Genomic DNA, 21742 nt, shown 5'->3' with positions numbered 1-21742 from the left:
AGGTGGACTTTTAGGATCAATGCCATGCTTCAGAGAACAAGGATGCTACTGTTAACATTCCTCACCTTACTCAACCCATGAAAAACTGACTTTTTTAAATTAAGTGTTACTTGCACAGAAGTGTTGTCACATTTGTCATCATTATCTGGGGTTGTTGGAATTCCCAGAATGTGAGACTAAATGGCTCGGGCAACAAAAGGATAGAGTTATCTTCCGAAAGTATTAATGAATGGGAAATAGAAATAGAATTTGCCCTCAGTTTATAAAATAAATAAATTCTTTGCGGAGGTAATTATATTAAGGGTTTATCTACATTCACACAGAAACGTACTGAAAAAGTTAGCAATCAACCTCACGCTGAAAAATTAAGCAACTTCAGAATCCTGACCAAAATTTCAATCAAGGACATACTTCACAGAAAAACAACAACCCTCCCACCGTTTCACTCTTGCAACAACTTACATTTGTACACATTGTGAATATGTGTTGTATCTGCCCTCTTGTCACCAGAGGCGTTATTAACAATTCCTTTATACATTACTATCTTGTAGCAAACCCGTGCCACTGTAACAATACACAAGGCAAAAGTCAGAGGATGAATTGCAGACCTCTTCAGAGGGATCCCTTGGGTTCTAGCCCGTATAAGCAATAAATTATATTTATTATCAATTCAATACTGCCTCTAACAAGGCACTTATAATGAATTCAGCCACTTACCACATTTACCATATATTAATATTCCCAAATTCCTTCACTTATATACAAAAGCACACAGAGCTGGAACAATGCTTTGAAATGCAGAAGCTGGATAATGTTCAACCTCCTCGCAAATATTGGGGATTCTGAGCCTTCAGCCCATCAACAGTGCCGGTGCCTCACCAGTTGTGGCATGTAGTGTGGTCCAGTAGCTGAACAAGAAACGCGCCAGCCTCGTCACCACGGATCCTGTGGCCTGTTTCTCCATACTCTTTCGGAAAGTCTGCACTGTTCGCTCAGCCAGACTATTTGAGGAAAGGGTGGTATGGGGCCATTCAGATGTGCTTCACCCAGTTTATCTGCATGAAGGGTTTGAACTCTTCACTGGTGAATGAGGTACAGTTGTCAGTGACTAGTTCCTATGGGATGCCATGGGTGCTGAAAGAAAGTTATAGCTTCTCAACAGTGGTTTTTGAAGTGGTGGACGACATTCAATGGATGTCTAGCCATTTGGAATGGGCATCCACTAAAACAAGAACATTGAGCCTTGGAAAGGTCCAGCAAAGTCCACATGCAGATGCACCAAAGACCTGTCTGCCCATTCACATGGGTGGAACGGTGTGGCTAGCGGTAACTTCTGATGCTCCTGCCATGTGGTGCATTGCTGGGTCAGTGGCCTGATCTCACCATCCAGGCCTGGCCACCACAGAACTTTCATCTATGACACCCCTAGATGTTCATTGTGCAGGTCTTCAAGTATGGTCTGCCTGCCCTGGCTTTGGATCACAATGTGAGCTGCCCACAGGAGGATGCTGTCCTCCACACTGAGCTCTTGCTGCTTGGTCTCAAAAGCTCATAGCTCCTTGGTCAATTTCCCTTGCTGACTCCCGTGTAAGACGACATGGCATGGCTTTGCCAATACTGTCCAGTTGCGCATCTGAGCGGCGGTGACTGGCAAGATATCTATAAAGTTATTGTGGAGACTGGGGGCATGTCAGCAACATGAGCTGGTTTAGAGCAACTGTATTTGTGATCTGTGTGCCTGGATGATGCTCAAATATGAACTCAGACAACACTAGCGATAGGGCCCAGCGCTGTATCTGGGCAGATGCTATTGGCGGAATTGCCTGGTCTTTAAACAATCTGAGCAATGGCTTGTAGTCTGTTACAATGGCGAATCGACAACTATACATATACTGGTGAAATGTCTTCTCCACAAAGACGACAGCCAGCCCTTCTTTCTCAATCTAGGTATAGTTGCACTCCGCCTCGACCAAACTCTGTGAAGCATAGGCTATCGATCTCTCCTGTTTGTCATCCATGCAGTAGGAAAACACTGCACTGTTTCCCTATGGAGACATGGCAAGTGACCAAAAGGGGCTTTGAGGGGTTGTAATGGGTCAACAACTCTGACGACAGCTGCTGCTTTACGCTGGCGAAGGCTTCTTCTTGTGGAGTTCTCCACGCCCATTCTTGATGTTTCTTCAGCAGCACGTGCAGTGGTGCGAGCATGGTCTCCAGGGATAAACTTGCGAGTCCTAAGGATGACCGCAATTCAGTTGCGTTCTCTGGTGTGGGGACTTGTTTGATTGCTTGCACCTTCTCCTTTACTGGGTGCAGGCCATCTCGATTGACACAATGCTGTAGGTATATGACCTCTTTGTTGTAGAAAATGCATTTACCTCTCAAGGTGGATGATTGTCTTGGAGAACCGTCAGAGGACTTCTTTCAGGTTGCTCAGGTACTCCTTTTCAGTGGCTCCAGTGACCAGGATGTCACTGAAGTAGACCGCCACTCACGGGTCCTTGGGAGGATCTTCTCCATAATTTTTGGGTACTTCGCCAGGACTTTGAATAACCCCCCAGTGTCCATCCTAAAGATTCGTTGCAGTCCAAACTGAGCCTCTGTAGCCAATCATGGGCCAGAAAACCCGGGCCCCACACTATTATCGATGGCAGCCTGACGGATTGCTGTCCATAAACAACGTGGGGTTATTGTTGTGCCCACATCGCCTCAGTGTCCCGCAAGTTCAACTGCTGGGGTCTGTCCTGGTATTTTCAAACACCTGGCGTCCTATCACTCAGACTGCAGCCCCAGTGTCCAGCTCCATTTCTAGCGGGTGACCATTCACCTGGACAGCGATTTTGATGGGGACAAACCGCGGGGCAGCAATGCAATTCAATTGCATGTACTCCCCCTTGTCGGACTGCTCTAAGCAGTTTCCTCCCTCGGCCACTTGCGGGCTGGTCCCTGCTGGTTTCTTCAGCCATAGGTGCTACACTTCTGTGGACATTCCTCCATTGATTCTCGAGAGGTGTCTCACCTGGGTGCAGTAGCCTTCAGCCAATAGGCCTGTCGACAATATTCGGGCAAGGGCATGTCCCAGAGGTCACACTCCTTGGATGCGCTGCTTGTGTAAATGGGGGGGGGGGGAGAGGAATTTGCATCCTATGCTATTCACCTCCACCCCTGAAAATCGCCTGGAACTCCTTCCTCTGCGCTCTCCCATAAAGGGGAGAACTTGATAGTCTTTTTTAAGTCCAGCAACGGTTTAGCCAACAATTTCTGCTGGGTCACCATATTGTTTACACCACATACAAGGCAGTCTCGTAGCATCTCAATTAGGGAATGGCTTGTAGTCGCAGTGTTCCGCTAGTTTGCATAGCCATGCTAAAAACTCCATAACAGACTCCCCCGTGTTTCTATCGACTTGTGATAAATTGGGATCGTTGGACAATGATCGCCAGCTTGGAGTCGTAGTGATTTGTCATGAGCGCCACTTATTCCTCAAATGTCTTGGAGCCTGAGGCCACAGGGTATGTTCAGCTCTATATGATGCTGAAAGTGGGGGTCCCAAAGGCGGTCAAAAATTTACATTCTGGTGGTCTTTGTCATTAATGCCTTTGCTCTGAAGAAATGGCGCTTACACTCTACGTTCTGAGCCCAGTCTTCCATACTCGCATCAGATGTGTTGAGTCAGCAAAGAGTAGCATTTTTGAAACAGTGCAAACCTTACTCCTTTGCGTTGAGAAGCCGCTGTAGTCTGAATGGCCAGCAGTGCCGTCTGTAGTTCCGTTTGTCCTCATCGCCAATATTGCAGTCAACGAGGAGTCCCAAAAAGAACAGTCAAAAAATATTTATTTCCTACTCAAGCTGGTAAATACAATAACAAAGTTGTAGTCCAAGTCACAGCCGGGACCATCCTGAGATGCCGGCTTCTATCTCGGGGAATTAACAAGTCCGCTTTTGGGCCACTGCCCCTCAGCAGGGGAGCTCGTACTCCACGAGCCCCATGCAGAGATCAATCCAGTCGTCCCAGTTTTGGGTCTCGTGGATGTTATAAGAGTTGACCAGGCCTTGCCGTATATAGGCACAAATTGCTTCAATATTGGAGGAATTGCAAATTGAGTTGAATATTGTGCAATCATCAGAAAAATCACCTTATGGTGACTTCATGCAGGAGGGAAGGTACCCAATGAGCAGCTGAAGAAGATGTTGGACCTGAGGAACCCCTGCGGTGCTATTCTGTGGCTAAGATGATTAGCCTCCAACAGCCACAACCATCTTTCTTTGTGCTCAGTATACCTCAAAGCAATAATATGCTTTTACCAGATTCCCATTCACTTGACGTTTAGTAAGACTTCTTGATTAAATGCTGCCTTGACGAGAAGGACAATCACTCTTGCCTCACCACAAATTCTGCAGTGGAACCCAAAGGAAGACTGATGTCTAAATTATGTCATCCTTCCAGGAATTCCTGTAACAAAGCCAGTTCCAAACAAAGCACCAAGCATACTGCTTCACATTCCTTTGGACTCAACCACGGACATGGATAGGTGGGCACTGATATTTGGGCAACCCAATATCTTCATGAATGTTGCCCAGGTTTAAACCTGGAGACAGCATTCCAATTTCACTTCAAAACATTAACAGACATCAGTTACGAGTGATAAGCCCAAATCGATTGGCCTGGTGAACAGGTGCTCCAGCCTTCAAATGGTGGGAGGGATCAGATGCCCTACTGATCAGCGACTGTCCAACTCAAGTGGGGCAGCCCCAGATGCGTAATGTGCTGACCTGCCACAGTCCATCTGTTTCATCGGGGGCATGGAGCTTAAGAATCACTGCTTAACGAGTGGAAGGATTTGATCACACCAGACAAACAAATGAAAATAAAGAAGACGCCAACTCTTTGATTGGCAAGCCAGAGCATCAGGACCACGTACACGAGATTAACAGATGACTTGTAACTGGTTGATGATGTGCACAAGACAGTTTATCAGCATCATAGACTGACTATTGACATAGTCTCCCTGCAAGAGACCAGGTTTACAGAGCAGATCACTGAAAGAAAATCATTACATGTTCATCTGGCTGTCGAAGATTTCAGAGAGAACGCATGAGATGGTGTAAGCTTTACTGCAAGAAACCCGCTACTCTCAATGATAGACACCCCCACAAATAGTTCAGAATGAGTTCATCCATCCACCTTGCAACTCAAACAGAGCCAGTTAACATAGAACATAGAACAGTACAGCACAGAACAGGCCCTTCGGCCCTCGATGTTGTGCCGAGCAATGATCACCCTACCCAAACCCACAACCCAACAACCCCCCCCTTAACTTTACTTTTTTTTTAGGACACTACGGGCAATTTATCATGGCCAATCCACCTAACCCGCACATCTTTGGACTGTGGGAGGAAACCGGAGCACCCGGAGGAAACCCACGCACACACGGGGAGGACGTGCAGACTCCACACAGACAGTGACCCAGCCGGGAATCGAACCTGGGACCCTGGAGCTGTAAAGCATTTATGCTAACCACCATGCTACCGTGCTGCCCATGAGTATCTACACTCCAACGCTGTGCTTCCCCAGAAGCGAAAAAACAATTCCACGAGGAGCTGGACACTGCTATCAGCAGAGTTTCCAAGTCAGAACATCTGTACTGCAAGATTTCAATGCAAGAGTGGGCGTGGACCAAGACGCATGTCCCTCCTGCCTTGGACATCAGTGGCAGGGAAAGATAAATGAGAACAGACAGAGACTACTTCAGCTTTTCTGCTACCAGAAGCTTTGTGCAATGAATACCTTTCAGAACAACTCATGCCACAAGGTGTCCTGGGGACATCCAAGATCGGGGTACTGGCACCAGCTGGATCTGATCATCACCAGATGTGACTCTCCGAACAGCATCCTCAACACATGTAGCACAGCATTGCCTGTGTTCACCCAGATCATTCCCTAGTGCATGAAGCTAAGGATACGACCATTGAAGATATTTCATTCAAAGCAGAAATGTGGTTCTCGTATCAATGTCAGTCATACTGCCCACCCAGACAAAAAACAACTACAAATCTACCACTTGATTGAATGAGTACCATTGGCAATCCCGTTCAGAAATGGTAAGGAACATGCTTTGAGACACCGCCTTCTTTGCAGAACTTTTAACATATGGGAAGCAAAAGAGAAAAAGTGCCAGTTGACTCAAGGCGAACATCACAATGATTAACTATCACTGAAGCCAAGTGGTCCACTCTCATTAATGGTAAGAGCATCCCAAGTGAGAAGACTCTGAATACTCTAAGAATAACTCAAAGCGAAGTCCAACAAACTGCTCGGCGAGGAGCCAGTGACTATTGGTTACAACTCTGTCCAGATGCCCTTCAATATTAGGGGCATGATTGAAGGGATCAAAAAGGCAAAAGTCCATTGAAAATAAAGTCAGGGAAGGTCATCAGTGATAGCGATAAACAGTTGGAGAGATGGATGGAACAATTCCTTTAGTTGTATTCTTGGGGGAACAATGTTACAGAGGAAGTTCAACATGCAATAGAGAGCCTGCCTGTCAGGGTAGAGCTAGATATTGAACCCATGGAGGAGGAGCTTAGCAAAGTTATTGATTTGCTGCCATGGGTAAAGCCCAAGGTGCTAATGCCATGCCACCTGAACTCAATAAACATGGAAAACTGGCACTACTGTATCATCTGTACAAACTTCTCAGTCTCTGCTGGAGGGAGAGGGCAGTGCCCCAGAAGACTCATGATGCAAACCACTGTGACCCTGTACAAGAATAAGCAACCACTGTTGCAGGCGGCCTCAGCAGTCCTGGACAAAAAGGAAAGTCAAAATCCCGCACCTGGTCACTATTTGATTTGATTTAGATTTATTGTCATGTGTACCGAGGTACAGTGAAAAATATTGGGCGTGATCCTCCCATCGGGCGGCTAAGTGCCGACGCCAGCGTAAAAACGGGAGTGTTTTACTCCGGCGTCGGTGCCCGTTCCGAGACCCGATTCTCCGGCCCACAGTGGGGCAGCATGGTGCCGGAGCGACCCAAGCCGCTCCAGCTGCCGATCCCGGCCTAAGCCGCTCCAGCTGCCGATTCCGGCCTGAACTCGACGCCGCGGGGTCCGTGCATACGCAGTTGGGCTGGCGCCAACTTGCGCAAGCACAATGCGCTTCTTCCCCGCGCCGGCCCCGCAGGGCTACAGGAGCCAGCGTGAAGGAAAGGAGGCCCCCCCGACAGAGAGGCCAGAACACCGATTGGTGGGCCCCGATTGCGAGCCATGCCACCACGGAGGCCCCCCCTAGGGTCGGAAACCCCCCCCCCCTCCCCCCACCCTTACAGGCCGCCCCCGGACCCTTCAACGCCAAGGTCCTGCTGGCTCAGAGGATGTTAGAAGTTAGCCAGGAAGGACCTAAAGGGAGAGTTAAGAAGAGCGAGGAGAGGACACGAAAAGTCGTTGGCGGATAGGATCAAGGAAAACCCTAAGGCTTTCTATAGGTATATCAGGAACAAAAGAATGACTCGAGTAAGATTAGGGCCAATCAAGGATAGTAGTGGAAAGTTGTGTGTGGAATCAGAGGAGATAGGGGAAGCATTAAATGGATATTTTTCGTCAGTGTTTACACTGGAGAAAGACAATGTTGTCGAGGAGAACACTCAGGTTCAGTCGACCAGGCTAGATGGAATTGAGGTTCAAAAGGAGGAGGTGTTAGCAATTTTAGAAAATGTCAAAATAGATAAGTCCCCTGGGCCAGATGGGATTTATCCTAGGATTCTCTGGGAAGCCAGGGAGGAGATTGCAGAGCCTTTGTCCTTGATCTTTATGTCGTCTTTGTCGACAGGAATAGTGCCGGAAGACTGGAGGATAGCAAATATTGTCCCCTTGTTCAAGAAGGGGAGTAGAGACAACCCTGGTAATTATAGACCTGTGAGCCTTACTTTGGTTGTGGGTAAAATGTTGGAAAAGGTTATAAGAGATAGGGTTTATAATCATCTTGAAAAGAACAAGTTGATTAGCGATACTCAACACGGTTTTGTGAAGGGTAGGTCATGTCTCACAAACCTTATTGAGTTTTTTGAGAAGGTGACCAAACAGGTGGATCAGGGTAAAGCTGTTGATGTGGTGTATATGGATTTCAGTAAGGCGTTTGATAAGGTTCCCCACGGTAGGCTATTGCAGAAAATAAGGAAGTATGGAATTGAAGGTGATTTAGCGGTTTGGATCAGTAATTGGCTAGCTGAAAGAAGACAGAGGGTGGTGGTTGATGGCAAATGTTCATCCTGGAGTTCAGTTACTAGTGGTGTACCGCAAGGATCTGTTTTGGGGCCACTGCTGTTTGTCATTTTTATAAATGACCTGGAAGAGGGTGTAGAAGGATGGGTTAGTAAATTTGCAGATGACACGAAGGTCGGTGGAGTTGTGGATAGTGCTGAAGGATGTTATAGGATACAGAGGGACATAGATAAGCTGCAGAGCTGGGCTGAGAGGTGGCAGATGGAGTTTAATGCGGAAAAGTGTGAGGTGGTTCACTTTGGAAGGAGTAACAGGAATGCAGAGTACTGGGCTAATGGCAAGATTCTTGGTAGTGTAGATGAACAGAGAGATCTCGGCATCCAGGTACATAAATCCCTGAAAGTTGCCACCCAGGTTAATAGGGCTGTTAAGAAGGCATATGGTGTGCTAGCCTTTATAAGCAGGGGGATTGAGTTTCGGAACCACAAGGTCATGCTGCAGCTGTACATAACTCTGGTGCGGCCACACCTGGAGTACTGCGTGCAGTTCTGGTCACCACATTATAGGAAGGATGTGGAAGCTTTGGAAAGGGTTCAGAGGAGATTTACTAGGATGTTGCCTGGTATGGAGGGAAGGTCTTACGAGGAAAGGCTCAGGGAATTGAGGTTGTTTTCGTTAGAGAGGAGAAGGCTGAGAGGTGACTTAATAGAGACATATAAAGATAGTCAGAGGGTTAGATAGGGTGGACAGTGAGAGTCTTTTTCCTCGGATGGTGATGACCAACACGAGGGGACATAGCTTTAAATTGAGGGGTGAGAGATATAGGACAGGTGTCAGAGGCAGTTTCTTTACTCAGAGAGTAGTAGGGGTGTGGAACGCCCTGCCTGCAATAGTAGTAGACTCGCCAACTTTAAGGGCATTTAAGTGGTCACTGGATAGACATATGGATGAAAATGGAATAGTGTAGGTCAGATAGGCTTCAGATGGTTTCACAGGTCGGCGCAACATCGAGGGCCGAAGGGCCCGTACTGCGCTGTAGTGTTCTATGTTCTAGAACAGCGGCGACGGGACTTGGCTTTTTGTTGGTGGCCGCTCAGCCCATCCGGGCCAGAGAATCGGCACACCAGCCCGGGCCGAGGAGTCGCCGCATACCCCGACTGCACCGGCAGCGCCGATTCTCCGCACTAAGGAAAATTGCATCCCTGCATGGGGGCGGTGTGGCGCGATTCGCGCGGTGCCGCGCCGATTGTCCGACCCAGCAGGGAGGTCGGAGAATTCCGCCCATTGCTCTTTGTAAAGTCCAGGCAGATCGTTCCATACATGAAAAATATATACAATAAATACACAATGTAAATATATAGACATGGACATCAGGTGAAGCATATGGAATGTAGTGCGACTCAGTGTCGCTCGAGCGAAACGAGGCCAGAGAACCACGCCCAGAATGTTCCCATTCCCCAATGGTGGTCTGCATTTTCAGGGAGGCGGCATGGGCAAAAACAAGTAACTGAACATGAACACTTGTTACACAGTTCAATTGCTCCCAGATCTTGAAACCAACAACCTCTGGTAACCAGCCATATCGTAACCCCTTTTCATTTAAAACAAAATCAATCACAATTTTCCGTTAAGGCTACCTTGTTGTCCTTCGACACCATTGGGGAGGTGAAGCTTTTTGTTTCTTCTGGAATTTCCTCCGCAGTGCTATTTGGCTCATCATTTGCAGTCTGCACAAAGAAAAAATAAATTTAAACCTCTGAAGCGTTGGAAGAAACTTTTGACCAACTATTCAAAGATTTACTATCTGCCCCATACTGACAGGAATGGTTAGAGGCTGCAGCAGTGCCTAACATTGAAAGAGAATATTGAGAAGTTGGGATTGCATTCCATCCAGTGAAAAAGGTTCCGTGTTCAGTATCTTGAAGGGTTTTGATAGAATAAACGAGAGAGTACTTAAGGATAAACTATTTTCACCAGCAATGAGACAGTAACCGGAGGACACAGATTCAACGCAAGTGGAAAAAGAACTGTGGGGGTGGCAGTGGGAGGTTTTAAAATGAAGCTAGTTATTTTAATCTGAAATGCACTGGATGGTGGAAGCATTTCAATAGGAACTTTCAAAAGGGAATTGGATTAATGCTTCAAAAGGAAACTTTGCAGAACAATGATCAAAGGGTTAGGGAGGGGCAACTAACTGGATGGCTCTTTCAAAGAGCTGGCACAAGCACAATGAGCCGAATGGCCTCCTTCTGTGCTGTATGATCCTATAAAGATTACTGCTGAATATAACAGCTCCAGCATCACTTGCAGCAGAGTATTCATCACTGCAGCAATGTCTCTCAGAAGAGCTTCAATCTTTTGGGATTGCTCAGCAGCTGTGGCTCCCATTTACAAATGCAAACACATTAAGAGCCTGAACTCGAAACGCCACTATCTCAAAACACTTAAGCAATAAATAACACTGATGCTGCATAATGATGGTTGATTTTAGAGGTCCAAAGAGATCCATTTTTTACATTAGGAAGCAAGCGTTTCAGCCCAACCAGTCCAAGCTGACATTCAGCATTCACACAAATGGTAATTTAGTGCCATAAACCCTGCTCTCTTTATTCTCTCGAATACCAATGTTAGGATACCGGAACTGATCCCAACATTTGTTGGGATACAGGACAAGAATCCCAAACATTTTTTGTCAATTTGTAAAACTGTGAAGATCGGATACTTCACCTCAGAAGTGATGATCTGATGTTAAAATAAACTTTCATTTAAACACAGAATTAACTACATTAGCACAAAAGACAATGACCTAAATTCTCCGCCTTGCGATACCAGAAACATGAGCTGTAATCAGACATCCGAAGGAAATCAAGGTGTATTCCAGCCGAAGCAAACGCCATGCACCGGTCCCTCGCTGGTGGCAATAGCCAGGATCGTGACCCGCCCCGGCGGTGGCATGCAAAACATACATTTAAATATATTTGCATTAGCGGATTGGACCCGATGATGCTCCGGGTCTCGGCAGTTATCCACCTCTTAGGTGGAAGTGACACGGGCGCAGTTCACAACAGCTTTATACAAGTAGGGATTGGGCGCCGTGGCTGTTGAGGGAGAGAGAGAGAAGGTAAGGAAACGTATAAAACCTCTTGAAATTATAGCGCTTGCTGGAGGGTGACTGCGCCATGGTTTCGGGGTGTCCCCCTCGGGATTGGCCTAGCTCAGACTGCCATTACTGCAGTTTTTGTTTTAAACCCACCCATTTGATGCAAGTTACATGCCCCTGGCTGCTCACTCTGCTGACTGCTCACTGTAAATGTTCCCAGAGCTTCTGGCCATTTGGGAGCCCCAACCAGTCCACCTCTCTGGAAACCCTCAAACCACAGCTGACCCATCAATGGGATGGGCGTGGCCAAGCTCAATCAATGGCACACCAGGTGCTGCCACTCCTCAGTGCATTCAGCAGAAGCACAGCCCCTCTGCAGGGAAAGCAGGGGAAAAGCAGAGCTCATCCCAAACAAAGGACATATGCACCGTGGCCTTTGGTACCCTCACTGGCACACTGCCCCTCTCAGGACAAAGGCTTTATCAGTGACACTATCACCTTGCCCCCTCCGCAGGACTTCCAGCTGACTCCAAGCCCTTCCTGCCCACTCCATCTGCTCCCATCCCCATACCCCTGCTCCCATCCATCCTTCCCCCCGGTCAGGTTGTCACAACCTGTGTCACACCCAGGACCCAGATCACACTGAAACTACGCTTCCACCAGACGCACAGTTCCCTGGCTCACCCCCATCTGAAGGACCTGTCCATATACACACCTCTAAGCATGGAGGCGATTGGTGGCACACCCTGACCCTCTCCAATACACAAATAGGTTCCACCCTGCTGATGGAATAACACATGGCCCATCCAATGAGGACACCCACCGTAGACCCCACTGGGGAGACAGAACAGGGGCCAAGAAGCCATTGCGGTCACTGGTTGCAGCAGGCTCAGGTACCGATGTGGTCAGGGACATGGGGTTTGGATAGAAGCTCCCCACATCATAGGCCTGGTGCAGTGTGGAAGGCAATATATTGGGGAAATGGCTGAGTGGTGGAGGTGGTTTTGGAGGACAGAGCTGAACTGCAACTCAGGGCCACCATGTTGCCGTTTGGATCTGGATGAGCAGGGGAATACTCAGCTTGCTGACATGTCTTTCCTTTTCCCACCCTGCAGAGAATGAACTTTGCAGTTCAACCAGCAGCGGTTATGCAAGCTGGAGGGACAGGGCCTACTCAGGGACCTGCACAGGAGGTCGTCGCCAGCGCTTGCATGCCCAGGTTTAGGGGGTGACATACAGGACGCATGTTCCCCCCTCCCCCTCCCCCCATGGGCACCGTCCTATCATGGAGTGTCCTTCATAAGTAGGAAGGAGTTCCACTACCTGAAATCAGCAGTTGGTGTGTGATCACCAGTTGCATATCACACACTGTGGTAGGCTATATTAGGGGTATTGCGGTACCTAGGTGGGATGTACCTTATACTGTAGTATGAGTGGTAGAACCTGCCTGCTGGTTCCGACCAGCAGGCGGAGCACAAGAGTCTGTGTTTCACCCACAGCAGTGATTCTGTACCGGAGCTGCTGGAGTAACTACTTGTTCATTAAAGCCTTCAATTGGACTACAATCTCGCTTCAGTAGTGATTGATCGTGCATCACACACATCTGCACGATACCCAGGCAGTGCCCACAACATGTACATCCTGGCACACTCATCAGTTCCCACCACAATCAAGGCACTCCTCGGGTGAGGGATTGATCGTTGGGAAACAAGTGTTACCCGCTGAGGTATTGGCTAATCACACCTTTCCAGAGGCCCCACTACAATGACACCCATGCAGCAACCAGGAGCATTATTAAAAGATGCAACAGCGTACTAAAGATGCAGTTCTGATGCCTGAACCGCTCCGGTGGGGCGCTCCAATATAGCCCCACGAGGGTCTCCAACATTGTGGTGGTCTGCTACGTCCTGCATAACATTGTGCAGCAGAGGGGGGCATGCTGGAGCAGGAGAAAGAACGTCAGGCCTCTTCTGCCGAGGAGGATGGCCAGGAGGACCATAGCATGGAGCCCTGGCTGGCACGTCAGGCTGCCGCACGTGAGAAAATTTAATCACCCCCCGATTTTCACACCAAGAGGCCTGGTCACCGGCAGCTCTGCCACCCTGCCCACCTCTCCACAACCTCTCTTCCCACCCCCCTTCCCTTTTCCAAATGGAGCCTCCTTCCCAATAGCCGCTGACATAGCCCACTGTTCCTTCTCCCTTCACTCCGTCCCAACACCCCAGCTCCGGCTTTCTCCTCCAAGAGTCCTATCAGCATCATTAGAGGGTGTTGGCCCTGGTTTGGTATTATGTGCGGGTCTTGCCCATGGGACAGAGGATGATGACAACTCGCTCTGAAATGAGCTCTGGTGCTCCACATCTTTTCACAAAGTCTGACTCCAGCCTGGAGGATCACATTTCACTGCAGCCTGGGTGATCCCTGGCTGTGAGGTGGCCATTCCATCTCTTCGGCCCATACATCCTTTCTGCAGGGGGGGGGGGGGGGGGGGGGGGGGGGCTGTTATGGATATGCTGATGCGTCATTCACCATTCACTGGCTAAACTGTCCTTAAAGGCAGCCTCACACCTCTGGCCCATCTCCTGCCACCTGAGTCACCCCGGGTGGATCATCCATTGGCCTGGGAGCTCCGCCCCGTGCCACCCTCTAACACGCACACCCAACACCACCAGCCTCACAACCCTCCCACCCTGCACAACCAGCCCTGCCCTTCCCATGCCTCACACCCTTCAGACAGAGGACTGAGGCAGGTCACAATTTTGGTGCAAAGGTGTTTAATAGTGACTATTTATTTAGAGCATTGTGCCCTGACCCCTAACCTATGTGCTGCACCCTGGGTGCAGGTTAGGGGCTGGTTTAGCTCACTGAGCTAAATCGCTGGCTTTTAAAGCAGACCAAGCAGGCCAGCAGCACGGTTCGATTCCTGTACCAGCCTCCCGGACAGGCGTCGGAATGTGGCTTTTCACAGTAACTTCATTGAAGCCTACTCGTGACAATAAGCGATTTTCATTTCAGTTTTCATTCACCTGTGCCAACCTAACTGGTGCCTTCTTTATTGTATGTGGCCTACTGCTCCTTCCAGGTGTGAACCAGACAGCATAGGAGACGTGAAAATGGCCTGCTGCCCATCTCGCCCTGTGACCTGAGGTGCCTCTGGTGAACGATTTCTGGAGGACCTTGACCTGGATGGACCCGGCCAACTTTCAGGTGTCAAAGATGTTGATATGCCACTCTGCTCTGCCTGATGCCCATCAGATGTGCCAGTGTCAGGTGGGAGGCAAGCACTGGAGTGTTCCAGTAAGGAACACTCCCCTCCCCTGTGAGGGGCACCGGCACCAGCCCCATCACTTCCACCTCTCTCGGGGTGCCCAATGGCCCCGGGCTACTTCATGGGATGGAGGTGAGACCGGAGTGAGCTCCAGACATTCCACCATCACCTGGTGCTGCCAGTTTTGGAGGTCCACTCTCGTCTCAAGCAGAGTTTCGATGCCCGCAGCCATGGAGTAGTGGAACTGGGTCATGTCCCTCAGTGAATGAGACGTGTCCCTCACTGCCTCAGTCATGTCCCTCTGGCACTGTGCCAGGTCTCTCGATGCCTGGCCCAGGTCAGTCAGCACCTTGCCAATGCTTGCAACACACTCATCCATGACCTTCTGTGACTGGGCCAAACTCTGGAACGCTGCAGCAATGTCCATGTGGGCCTGGTACATGGCTGCCTGTGACTAGGCTCCCTCTCCTGAGCATCAGCCATCAACTGCAGAGTGTGCCCCAAGCCTTGGATGTCATCCAAGGCTTCCACCACGGTCATCACTCGTCCAATGGTTGCCTGGGTACCATGCAATGCCAGCACCGTCTTGTGCGCCGGAGATGATTAGACTCCTCCAACTGCACCTGCAGGCGCTGGAAGGTTACGGACGCTCCCTCCTGTAGACCCTGGCTCTGTATCTGCATCTCTACCAGTGATGTGTTCATCCTTTCCAGAATGCTACACCTGTCTGGACTACAGCTATTCCTGGGATAGGGCAGCCCACTGACTGCCCGCTCCTTCGGGAATTCCTACTTCCATCTGATGTGCTGCGGCATGTGTGACGTGCACACCAGATGGTGACCTTGGAGCCTCTTCACTAATATGACCTACACGGGCAGCACGGTAGCATTGTGGATAGCACAATCGCTTCACAGCTCCAGGGTCCCAGGTTCAATTCCGGCTTGGGTCACTGTCTGTGCGGAGTCTGCACATCCTCCCTGTGTGTGCGTGGGTTTCCTCCGGGTGCTCCGGTTTCCTCCCACAGTCCAAAGATGTGCAGGTTAGGTGGATTGGCCATGCTAAATTGCCCTTAGTGTCCAAAATTGCCCTTAGTGTTGGGTGGGGTTACTGGGTTATGGGGATAGGGTGGAGGTGTTGACTTTGGGTAGGGTGCTCTTTCCAAGAGCCAGTGCAGACTCGATGGGCTGAATGGCCTCCTTCTGCACTGTAAATTCTATGAATCTAGTCATACAGGTGATTGTCTCTGGGATGGTGGAGGGCGCATGCGCGTGCAGTGCCAAGACGTCAGTGTGGCCAGCAGACCAGCCCTCTGGTGTGTGCTGGGGTTGTGGCCTGGGGTGGTAGAGCCCAAACGGGCCCGCTTCTTCTGTTGGTGATCCTGCAAGACAAAAGACAAGACACATGGTGAGAACTTGGGAAGCAGGGGATGACTAACTTGCTATAGGGACATCACTTTGCACGAAGGGCCTGTTCCTGTGTTCACTTGGTTATCCCATTCCCACCTCCAGCTGGGAGATAGCCCTCTCCTCCACTTCCCCGGGTTGCTGCGTTGGCGTCTGCTCAGCAGGGGTGAGAGCCTGGAGGTCTGGTACACACGCTCCAGTCTTTTCCCGCTCCCTTCTGTTCTGAGCCATCTTTTCCTAGGGGCACAAAGGACATGGTGAGTTACACAGGGGGTCTGTAGCTGGTGGCATGTGTGTGTAAGGCACCTGGCCATAGAGGAACATACAGGTGTTGGGGTTTGGTGTGGATGGGATGTGAGGGAGATGCAAGCAGATGGGTTTTTATTAGTCTCAGGTGGTGGTGGCGGTTGGGGGGCATGGGGGCCACAGAGGTGGTGACTCACCCGAGCCGACCTAAGGAGGTCATTCATTATTTTGTGGCACTGCAAGCTAGTCCGTCAGGTGAGGCCCACAGCGCTCGCCACCTCTGTCCAGGCTCGACTGATATTGATGGGCAGCAGCCTCTTCACCACCCTGGGGAAGAGGGTGTCCCGCCTCACCTCCACCGCATCTGGCAGCTGGTCGAGTTCTCCATCTGCGAATCTCGGTGCTCCTCTCAGTGGGGCCATCTTCTTGGCTGGAATGAGAGTGTGTGGGGAGTGCTTCTAAGCAGCTTGTCTGGTTCCGAGGTATGAGGCAAGTTTTTTTACACAGAGGGAACTCGCTGCCAGAGGAAGTGGTGGAAGCAGGGACGATAGTGACATTTAAGGTGCATCTTGACAAATACATGAATAGGATGGGAATAGAGGGATATGGACCCAGGAAGTGTAGAAGATTGTAGTTTAGTCGGGCAGCATGGTCGGCACCGGCTTGGAGGGCCGAAGGGCCTGTTCCTGTGCTTTTCTTTGTTCTTTGTTCCCCAGTGCCAATTCCGGCCCCAGCGAATCCAACATTGGCAGCAATGAGCATTGCTCTAGATTCACGTGGGCATGTTGCTGGTTTATTAGCGTGTCCTTAATTACTCCGGAACTAGCAGCCCCAACGGAAATGGGAACCGCACACAATACAGTGCCAGCGTCAACAGTTATTTCTCAAACGGAAAATTTTGCCCAATAGCTTTACAATTATCAGTTAATAAGTTCTTAAACAAAAGGGGAAACCTAAACCTACTATCTATGCTTGCTAAAAACTGCCTTCTATTAACTGCCTGCTACTAACCCCAATTAAGCAATCCCATTCAAATGTCTCTTCTAAATAAATAAAGCTAGCTTTATTTATTGCTTAGTTGTGTCGACCTTTGGAGATAGTTCCTTTCAGCAGCCGATTCAGTACACTTCTGCTCAACCAAGCAGCATTTGACAAAACTGTGGTTCAACTTAAACTCCTTCGGCCTTGTCAGACTCAAATCTGATGGCAAATTGCAAAACTACAGACAAACCTGGCTCCTCCCATTAATTACATAATCTCTATCCCATTAAGATGTCACATGACTGGCTTACCTAGGACTGAATACAACCCCTCATAAATTACCTACTCTCCAGGAAATCTCCAGCAATCACAATGTTCCATCAGCCCTCTGTATGTAAACAAGTAAACGGTTAGAATCGATCATTACCTCACCTTTTATGACTTCTTAATTACAGCTTGAGCAGACGCGCAGTCTGGATACCTTACCCTAGATTGTTTAATAATATTGCTGCAACAAATAAATACCCAAATTCAGGCTATTTAAAAATATTACTGCAACAGATATAAGTATAAAAAATATACACCAATTTCTTACATTCATCACACCAACGATATACCCATTCTTAAAATATAAGTGTGTTATTCAACATGGATATTACACATTTACTTAAAAACATAAAAATGCGAGGAGAAAAAAAACATGCCCAGTAACACTTTGAAAGAAGAAAGCATCCCTAATTATAAATAGCAATATGTTAACTGCAAAGTTGTCAAGCTCAATTGCAATTTGAATGACTGGCATCTCTCCCTGACTGTTACTCTTTGACCAACTATTCAAAGATATACTCCTTTCCCTTCACTGTCTGTCCTATGCTGACAGGAAGGGTTAAATTAGGTAATTTGGACATTCTGAATTCTCCCTCTGTATACTCGAACAGGCGGCGGAATGTTGCAACTAGGGGCATTTCACAGTAACTTCAATGCAGTGTTAATGAATGACTACTTGTGACACTAAAGACTATAATTATTAAAGGTTGCAGCCAAGCCTAACATAGAAAGAAAAAGAATATTGAGAAGCTGGGATTGTACTCATTCCAGTGAAGAAGGCCAAGGGAGATTAAATAGAGTTGTTCAGCGTCATGAAGGATTTTGATAACCATTTTCTCATCGTGTGCTCACCTTGAAAATGTGATTAGAAAGGAGAGTTTGATATCAGGAGGGGATTCCTGTGCACAAAAGCCATAATATTGTCAACAGTTACTGGAGTTAAGTGTTTTTTAAACGTTTTTTCCCGACCCACTTTTACCAACCGGCTGACCTTGTTGACCCATGCCGGCCAATATTCGTGAGTTAAGGCCCAAAGCAGGGACGGAAAGGGCACATGGCATCAGTGTACGTGTCAGACGCGTGACCTGCTCTCTGCCACTGCTTCTGGTGGGAAGACGCCATCGTTTGTATTTAAAGGTCGGTCGCGGTCGGCATTCTCAATTTAAAAGCTAGCTGTGACTGATCGTTCTGCAACCCTCCCGGAGTTAGACGAACTCTGCTCTAGTTGATTTTGAGAGTGTTTGGGGCTGAGTTTGGTTCCTTTATAAGTATACGTGTGTGTGTTGACTGCACTCTGGGTATGAAGCCTCTGAATCTGACCTGATCAAGCTGCCCCAGTGAATGCAAGATGAGCTGCCTGGGCTCCAGGTGAAGGGGCTGACCGATTGCCTGATAGGGTTTCCAGCAGACTGAGCGGTAACCCTGCTGGTTCAGCTGATCCTGCCTCCGGCGGTAATTCTCACGGAAGATCTGCTGTCTGCTGGGCTCGCAGGGGCTGTAGACGGTCAGACTCCGGGCCTTCACCTTCAGCCCTTTTGACGGAGGAAAGGGCAGAGGTTTTATCACCACAAAATTCCGCGGCTCCAGGACTTTGCTGCCCGTGGGCATGGCTGAAAATAAATCATTTTAAAAAGTTACTAAAAATTTCCAAAAAAGTTATGAAACGGTTCTAAAAAGTTTACTTTTTTGCAATTTCCAACTATAATTCTTAAAAACAATCTTCCAAACCTGCTGTGATTCCGTGTAAAGTAATTCAGGAGCTGTTTCTGTCTCAGCTGCTTGTTTAGTTACCCTGGGTTACAAGCCGCAGCTCGGCGCTCTCCATTCCAACAAATTGGGGGGGAAATCTTCTCACTGTTCACTTCAGTCCATCAAAGACGATACATTTTTCACTTTTTTTGAATTCTTGATGAAACCTCATTAATTTAATACGTATAAAATCATTACATCTATTTTCTTATTAATTAAGCCAATTGAGAATGTGTTTGACTTAGCTTGCACCCCTCCTGAAAATGTGGTGCAGCCTCCATTTGCAGACTTGCATCCAAGTGGGTGGGGGGAGAGGTTTTGGGTTGTGAGTGGGGCTGGATGGAACTGTGCACGATTGACTCAGCAGGTCGGGAAGCATCTGTGGAGAGAGAAACAAAGTTAGTGGGCGGGATTCTCTGGTCGCCAACGCCGAAATCGTGATCGGCTGGAGAATCCCTGTTTCCGCCGAAATCGGGGGCGGTGCAGATTTTGCAACTCTCCTCCCCCTAAAAAACAGCGTACTCTTCGAGTACACCACACGCCATTGGGACGGCTACAGGACATCACCTGAGGACCTCCCCGATGCCCCGCCTCCAATGGGCCGAGTTCCTGACGTCACGGAACACTTATGGTGTTTTTTTCCGTGGATACCGCGTGGCGGCTGCGGACTGTTTCCAGCCCTGCCACATTTGGGGGAAGCCATGCAGCTGGCCAGGGGTGCTTCGGCGAGGGCTGGGGGGGATTGGTGGGGGGTGATCCAGTGGGTGGCGAGGGGGATTACTGGGGGACATTATTTGGCAGGCAGCCAAAGCCCAGGGCTTTACGCCGTGTGGCTGCTAGCCCCCCACTGGACGGAGAATCGGTGCAGCTGTTGCGCTATTGTTTCGGGGGTAAAATACCACTATTCCCACACCGTAGGGGAAATGGAAGATGTGGCTGGTGATGGCAAATGTTGATGTGTTGTTGAATGTTCAGTCTGGTAGTGGCTGGACAAATTCATAGAATTGTAGAGTCCCGGCCGTGCACAAAGAGGCCATTCAGTCATCAAATCCAAGTAATTGGGAATAGCATAGTGGTAAAAACTGGGCGACATTGACAAGTTGGGCCAAAAGGGCCTGTTTTCATGCTGTAAACTTCTATGACTCTAAATCAGCACGGTAGCATAGTGATTAGCACAGTTGTTTCACAGCTCCAGTGTGCCAGGTTCGATTCCCGGCTTGAGTCACTGTCTGTGTGGCCACTCTGGCCATTCCCAGTGATGTAGGGGCGTGACCGGCAGAAGTTTCTGATGCTCCTGGCAAATGGAGCAGTTTTGGGCCAACTTCGCAATGTCGGTGTCGAGGCCTGGCCACCAGACATAACTCCGGGCCAATATTTTCATTTTAGTCACACCCGGATACCCATTGTGCAAGTCCCTTAGTATCAGCTCCTGTCCCTTTACCGGGACAATCACACATGTCCCCCACAAGAGGATACCGTCTTCCACGCTAAATTCTGACATCTTGGAGGAAAATGCCCGCAACTCGCCTGGGAGCTGTCTATGTTGCCCACCATACAGGACCATGTGCTGAACCTTTGACAGAACTGGCTCCATCTGGGTCCACTCATGGATCTGTGATGCCGCGGCAGGCAAGGAGTCCATAAACTTTTGGGTTGCAACCACCTCACCGTCGTGGGGGTCAACATGGGGCTGGTCGACAAAGGCAATTGGCTCAGTGTGTGCGCATCTGCTATCTGGGTCCCCAGTTTATTCTCCAAAGAATACTCATAGGCAGCGAGCAACAAAGCCCAGCGCTGGATCCGTGCAGAAGCAATGAGCGGTATTGGCTTATCCTCTCGGAAAAGTCCCAGCAGAGGCTTATGAGCAGTCACGATAGTGAAGTGGCGGCCATACACATACAGGTAGAAGTGCTTCACCGCAAAGACCCCCGCCAGGCCCTCCTTCTCGATCTGCGCGTACTTCTTTACCGCTGCAGTCAATGTGCGGGAGGTGAAAGCAATCAGCCACTCGGCCCCATTCTCCACCTTGTGGGACAGGACGGCCCCAATACCATACGGGGATGCATCACACATGATGAGTAAAGGCTTTCCAGGATCATAGTGGGTTAGTAACCCAGACGACGACAATTGTTTTACCCACCGGAAAGCGGTTTCTTGCGGCTGAACCCAAATCCAGGTGTGGTGATTCTTTAGCAGAAGGTACAACGGGGCCAGCGTAGTTGCGAGATAGGGGTGGAACTTCGCGTAATAGTTTACGAGTCTGAGAAAAGAACGAAGATGCGAAGTGTCAGTCGGGGCGGGGGCCTGTTGAATTGCACGCACCTTCTCTGCGACGGGGTGCAAACCTTCACGGTCCACCCAATAACCCAGGTAGACTACTTCCTTCACCTGAAAGACGCACTTTGTACAACGTAAATGGACTCCAGCCTCTGAAAAACGTCTAAGGAC

General features: G+C 49.1%; 1 protein-coding gene across 3 annotated transcripts in view; it reads right to left on the bottom strand.

The window, feature by feature from the left end:
• Nucleotides 1-19353, bottom strand: part of LOC119962971 (coiled-coil domain-containing protein 60-like) — a 129083-nt gene extending 109730 nt beyond the window's left edge. For 2 of the 3 annotated variants that reach the window (XM_038791381.1, XM_038791391.1), the window contains exons 1-3: nt 19274-19353; nt 18866-19155; nt 9858-9947 (exon numbers count right to left, since the gene is read on the bottom strand). In XM_038791381.1, the coding sequence (XP_038647309.1) occupies nt 9858-9947; nt 18866-19153 (378 nt within the window). In that variant the 5' untranslated portion in view covers nt 19154-19155; nt 19274-19353. Of the gene's footprint in view, nt 1-9857; nt 9948-18397; nt 18769-18865; nt 19156-19273 lie in introns of those variants that run through there. The other variant, XM_038791399.1, reaches the window with a different exon arrangement.
• Nucleotides 19354-21742: the final 2389 nt, after the last annotated feature.

Source organism: Scyliorhinus canicula, chromosome 1, assembly GCF_902713615.1.
Source record: "Scyliorhinus canicula chromosome 1, sScyCan1.1, whole genome shotgun sequence".
Taxonomy (NCBI): domain Eukaryota; kingdom Metazoa; phylum Chordata; class Chondrichthyes; order Carcharhiniformes; family Scyliorhinidae; genus Scyliorhinus; species Scyliorhinus canicula.
Note: the sequence above shows the minus strand (reverse complement) of the source record. Positions and strands in the feature narration are given on the sequence as shown.